We start from the raw sequence: 6,177 nt of genomic DNA on the forward strand, positions 1-6,177 counted from the left end.
ACTTTAATGACAACCACATCAGGACTTTTTCTTTTACGATGACTTAAGTGACTGTGTTAACCTGTGTCTTGCACAAGATATAGATGACTTCTAGACCCCTTCTAGCTCTAAAATGCTGCAACAAAAGTTAACTCAAGAAAATACCCTCAGGACACTCAAAGTTGGATGCTGTTTCCCATGGCCCATGTCATGACTTATCTTAGAAACTATTTTATCCTAGAAATCCTAAAGTTTGTGAGTTTTTTAAACCTTACTTCTCATTCCTATGTACTTTCATCTGTCTTCTAAATTTTTAATCTAATAATTTATTTCTTATTTTGTATTCTTTGTTACTAGCACTTAGAAAACTTTAGAACCTAATCAAATCAAGTTCCATAATAAAACATAAATTGTTCCAGTTCCAAAACACCTGCCTTATACAATTTAAAATTTTAAACTGAATCTAGTCATTACAAGAGTTCACCCATAATTAAGCCATTCACTTTCAATCTCAGCATTGTTTAATTTTTCTCATGATACTCTATGTCCTTTAGAATGCCTGATAAGGAATACAGCCACAAGCAATAGCGGTCAGAAACCAGTGCAGGGATTTTAAATGACCAATGTGCTGCTCTTCCATATTCACACATTGAAGGTTACTCTTGCAGGGTATTCCATTTTTGCATCCACAAATTACCAAACCTGCAATCTTTTCATGTGATCTTAGAAAAATACCCATTTCTCCCCTAAGATTGGTATCTATATAGTGGCAATAATGTTGTAATTTCTTAAACTATTAAACAGTTTTGCTTTGGGAGATGAGGGAAAAGAAAGAGCAAGAAAAGAATGAAGAACTACTTTCCTTGTGTTGAATACTTTTAGTACACTTAGAACACTATTACATGTTTAAGATTAAAACACCATACATTTTTATCACAACGGTTCACACTGTTGCAATTTTCCTTTTCAATATTAGTGAAAAATCTTAGATGTTGAAAACCCTTCATATCAGCAGCACAGCAAAATACACTATATTCCAGGGCATTTCATCACTTATCTCCCACCAAGCCTAAAATTCAACGACCCCCTTCCTTCAAACAGAATCGGCCAACTCCTATTTCTGAGGAGTGACTCAGAGGGCATAGAAAATCCACACACAAAAAAATACGATGTTTCTCCCTAACGAGCTTAATAAACGTCATAGACAGGAGAGGAAGGCAGAGGGAGCATCGACGGAGAAGCGCTTTCGTGTGTTTACTACGAGTGCGCCACACGGTGCCAGCATCCAGAGCTTCCCAGAACCAACTGTGCCAACTGCAGTTTCTGGACACGTTGCCCTAAAAGTTGCACAGATCCTTCCACGCCGAACACCAGGAAAGTCCGAAAACAAAGCACGACGTACGGCGAATCCACTGCACTGCCCCCACCGAAACTCTTCGAGATGACAGACAGCCCTTAATTAATGAGGCGTGGAAAAGAAAAGGACAGTGTATTCTGTTCCTGGTCCAAGCAAACCGACACCTTGTTGACCCGAGAGAAAGGGAGGCAGGTTCACGGGCAGCAGCCAAACCACAAGGCCAGGCTTCCACAAAACAAATTCCTCAAATACACTCCAAGCTCAGGTGAGGATGGCTATGGAACATCCCTTCTGGCCCGACGCCTTAGAAAGGGGGAGGCACAAAGGTGGGCATCCTAGGAGGGAGCGACCCGGCCCTATGGCCCTCCCGCCTCTCCCAGCCCGCAGCAGAGCCTTCGCCGACTTCACCGAGACCCGCCCCCCGTCCTTCCCGCCTCGAGGGCCTGCGCTCCCCACCCGGCTCGCCCCCCGCGTTCCCGGGGCCGCCCGCCGCATCCCTGCCCCGACCCCCTTCCCCGCCGACTCACCGGGTGCCCCCCACGTTCAGCTGCACGATCTCGCCGCTGCCGGCCGCCGCCGCGCCGAAGCTGCCGCAGTGCCCACCCGCCATCTCCGGCGGCTCCGGCCGCGCGCGCCGCCCTCCCTCCCCGGCCGGGGCCGCCGAGCCCGCGGCGGGAACCCGAGGCGGCGGCTGCAGGGCCAGCGGGGCGGCGGCGGCCGGAGGGCGGGAGGCGCGCGGGGCCTCCCCCACCTTCCCGGCGGCCAGGCGTGGCTCGCTCGCGTCCGCCTCTTCGCCTGCGCTCGGGCGGCGCGGCAGGGCGGCCCGGCCTCCCCCACTCGCGGCCTCCAGGCCGCCGGCCGGCCCGGGCCTCGGCTCAGCGCGCCGCTGCCACGGTCGCCGCCACCGCCACGGCGGCCGCCGCACGCCCGGGAGGAGGGGGCGCCGCTCGGGACAAAATACCGCGGCGCGCTCGCCTTCGCCCGCCGCGCCGCCGCGGGGGCGGGGCAGGAGGGGGGAAAGGCGGGGCCGGCGTGGAGGGAGGGGCGGGGCCGGGCTCCTGGCCGGGCGCCTGCTCCAGCAGGATCCCAATTCTCTCCTCCTCCTCCCCACGCAGTGCCAGCCTCTTCCCGTTTACACTGAAGAATTTGTAGCTCGAGGGGGCACATTTCCCAGCTTGAAGGCAAGTCTGGGCGAAATGTTCTGAGCATCTTTCTTGTCTCCCTTCTCCACGTGGATTTGGGAGATGAAAGGAAGATTTCCTGGGGGCGGTAGAAGTTGATGCTGAAATGTAAATAGTGGAACTTTGGGGATTTTAAAACTTGATAGCGCTTCTCTCAGAAAACCCCTTACCTCGTCCTCTTCAATCTCATCCCTCCTCTCCCAAGCAGTTTTTTGTTGTTAAAAAGGGAAGGAAACAAAAGGACAAAAGAAAAAAAACCCTAGGATGTGTAGGGCAACAGGTTTCTGGAGTACAGCAATCACTCAAGTAATGTTAGACACACGCAAATAAACGCAATTTTTAAAATTTTAATTATTTGTGCTTTAAACAGTGTATGTTGGAACCCAAAACCATAGAGGCTTCCAAAAAATACTCTTTTTTTTGGTGAGGAAGATTGGCCCTGAGCACACATCTGTTGCCAATCTTCCTCTTTTTGCTTGAGGAAGATTGGCTCTGAGCTAACATCTCTGCCAATCTTCCTCTATTTTATGTGGGATGACACCACAGCATGGCTAATGAGCCGTGCATAGGTCTGAGCCAGGGATCCGAACCTGCAAACCCCAGGCAGCTGAAGCAGAGCATGTTCTGTTGATGAGTATCGAGGCTGCCCCAGGGAGAAAAGCCCAACCAGTCTTGGCCTATATACCCATCTATATCACTCTCTGGGAAGTATAGGACGTCCTGACCTGATTCAACCTGATTCAAATGCAAAGTTATAGGATCACCAGATAACCAGACCCCACCTGCACTGATACCATTTTAACGACTTTTTTATGTGATCTTTCCTTTGTCTTGTAAAGAAATAACTCACATACCCATGCCTTATATGTTTAGCCCTGCCCTCAACCCATTGCAGCTCTCCACTGCCCAGGGGCCTGTCCCCATGCTATTCTCTGAATAAAGGAGCACTACTACCAGACCTTGAGAGTCCAAGAAATCTTTCTTTTGACTCCTTCTCAGGTCCCCGAGCCTGCATCAGATTTACCGTAAGAATTCAAATTGAAGACTTACGTGATGTTTTTAATTTCATGGTAGTAATTTTTTAAAAAATCTCTGCTGGGCAATATACCAGAGTTACAATGACTTTATCCAAATTTGATTTAAAAGAGGATGGCAGTATTTATAAATATAAGATAAATATTATTTACCCCAGTTCATGATGATAATAATAGCTAATTTGTATTTATTAAGGGTTTATTATATGCTAGATGGTTCAGAAATTTTCTTTTTTTCTTCACAATTATTATTATCACTATTTTAAAAATAGAAAACTGAGGAGCTGGCCCCGTGGCCGAGTGGTTAAGTTCTCAAGCTCTGCTTCCAAGGCCCAGGGTTTTGCGAGTTCGGATCCTGGGTGCAGACATGGGACCGCTCATCAGGCCATGCTGAGGCGGCGTCCCACATGCCACAACTAGAAGGACCCACAACTGAAAATATACAACAATGTACTGGGGGGCTTTGGTGAGAAAAAGGAAAAATAAAATCTTAAAAAAAAAATAGAAAACTGAGATTTTAAATGATTAGAAAACTTGTGCAAAAACTCATAGCTGACACGTGGCACAGCAGGAGTTTGAAGCCAGTTCAATTCAGGGTCACTCTGCACTGGACCTCCTACCTTCACTTTATACTGAGAAGATGAGTAGCAGTTCAGACTGAGGTAGCAACAAGCTAAGAATCCCTCACACTTTAAAGAGTGTTACCTATCTTTGCTCTAACCTATAGTATTTGCTTCTATCAGGATCTGAAACTTTGCTTTCCAATTTGCAGGCTAGAACTAGATGGTAAAAAGGCCATTTAATTGTCCCTAGGCACATACCTTGGAAGAATGTGAAAGAACACTTGCTAACAGGTTTTGCCTTTAATGAATTCCAGAGTCCACCTGGAGTTAGAATATGGCCTGTGATATTGTACTGATAATAAGAAATAAATATTTGCTCTTCATCCCTGATTCTGGCACAGAGCTCCTAAAACCATTGCGGTTTCATAAGAGATGAGAGCAATAATGGTTTCTTTTGTTATGTTAATGGATGACCTTTGGAAAGCACTTTAGGTAACCTAAGGATGGGAGCTGGTTGCCAGGGGAACCAACCCTGTGATTAGAGGGTTGGAATTTTCAGTCCCACCCTCCCTACCCTCGAGGTTGAATCCATGCCAATGGCCAATGACTTAATCAATCATGCCTATGTAATGAAGCCTCCTGGAAAATCCAAACGGATGGGGTTCAGAGAACTTCCAGTTTGGTGAACCAGACCCCACTCACATGCCACTGTGTGGGGCCCCAAATTCTGTGAGATCAGAAGCTCCTTTGTTCCAGACGTTGCCCTATGTATGTCTTCATCTGGCTATTGATTTGTATCCTTTATACCCTTTGTAATAAACTGGTAATCTAGTGAGTAAACTAGTTTCCTCAGTTCTGTGAGCCACTCTAACAAGTTAATTGAATCCAAGGAAGGGGTCATGGGAACCTCTGATTTACAGCCAGTCGGGTCAGAAGCACAGGGAACAACTTGGGCTTGAAATTGGCATCTGAAGTGGAGGGCAGTCATGTGGAACTGAGCCCTTAGCCTGTGGAATCTCATACTTTCTCCAGGTAGATAGTGTCAGAATTGAGACGAATTGTACGATGCCAATCTGGTGTCCAAGAATTGCCTGGTGGTGTGAGAAAAGCCCACACATGTTGAAATTGGTGATCAGAATTTTAGGCCTCATAAATAAAAATATTTGTGAGAAGACTTCTTATCTTTCCTGAAATAAATAAACGAAATAATATTCATCTCATTGCATAGTACTTAGTAACTATTAACAAGACATCTCATCAGAAGGAAGAGGTCTCACTATTTTATAAGACAAATGGTCATTGATGAGAATGAAGGCTGCCTCAGGTGATGCGGGGTCGGTGAGCCGAGGAGTCGAAAGAAAGATTTCTTAGACTCTCAAGATCTGGCAGTAGTGCTCTTTTATTTAGAGAGTAGAATAGCATGGGGACAGGACCCATGGACAGTCAGAGTTTCTGCTGCCGCCGCTTCTGCTGCCCCCGCTGACATGGGGACAGGACCCATGGGCAGGCAGAGCTCCTGCTGCTGCCGCTTCTGCTGCCCCCGCTGGCATGGGGACAGAGCCCATGGGCAGGCAGAGCTTCTGCTGCTGCCCCCGCTGGCATGGGGACAGGACCCACGGGCAGTCAGAGCTCCCGCTGCTGCCCCGAGTTGAGGGTTAGGGCTAAATTTAAGGGATAGGTATGTGAGTCATCTCTTTACAAGACAAAGGATATGTAAAAAAGTTAAAATGGTAGATAAGAATCAAACCGGATTGAGTCAATGGCAGAAGTCACCGCTTGAATTTTATCCTCGGCTAAAGACAAAGGAGGATTTGTTGGGGGGGGGGGTCAGTTATATGAGGTTGCCAGACAGTAACCAACTTAAGTTCTTGCCTCTGGCATTGATTAAGAGCTTCTAGAGATAAGACCATCCCCCCCTCTTCCTGGCACAGAGAGGGAGGCATCTTCACAGATAGAGGTTTCCCTTAGAAATGTAAATGTTTCCCAACAAAGGGGCAAACAAATTCCACTCCTTGGAGCCTGAATCTCATCTGTAGTTTTAAAACTAACCAGCCTAAAAATCC

The 6,177-nt window shown here is 47.3% G+C and overlaps 1 protein-coding gene across 3 annotated transcripts in view; it reads right to left on the reverse strand.

The window, feature by feature from the left end:
• The window catches only part of KCTD3 (potassium channel tetramerization domain containing 3), a 49,231-nt gene extending 46,959 nt beyond the window's left edge, over positions 1-2,272 (reverse strand). Inside the window, exon 1 of one of the 3 annotated variants that reach the window (XM_023632666.2) lies at positions 1,864-2,272. In XM_023632666.2, the coding sequence (XP_023488434.1) occupies positions 1,864-1,946 (83 nt within the window). In that variant the 5' untranslated portion in view covers positions 1,947-2,272. The remainder of the gene's footprint in view (positions 1-1,863) is intronic. The other 2 variants (XM_023632665.2, XM_070256043.1) reach the window with 2 other exon arrangements.
• Positions 2,273-6,177: the final 3,905 nt, after the last annotated feature.

The sequence above is a fragment of the Equus caballus genome, chromosome 30, assembly GCF_041296265.1.
Source record: "Equus caballus isolate H_3958 breed thoroughbred chromosome 30, TB-T2T, whole genome shotgun sequence".
Taxonomy (NCBI): domain Eukaryota; kingdom Metazoa; phylum Chordata; class Mammalia; order Perissodactyla; family Equidae; genus Equus; species Equus caballus.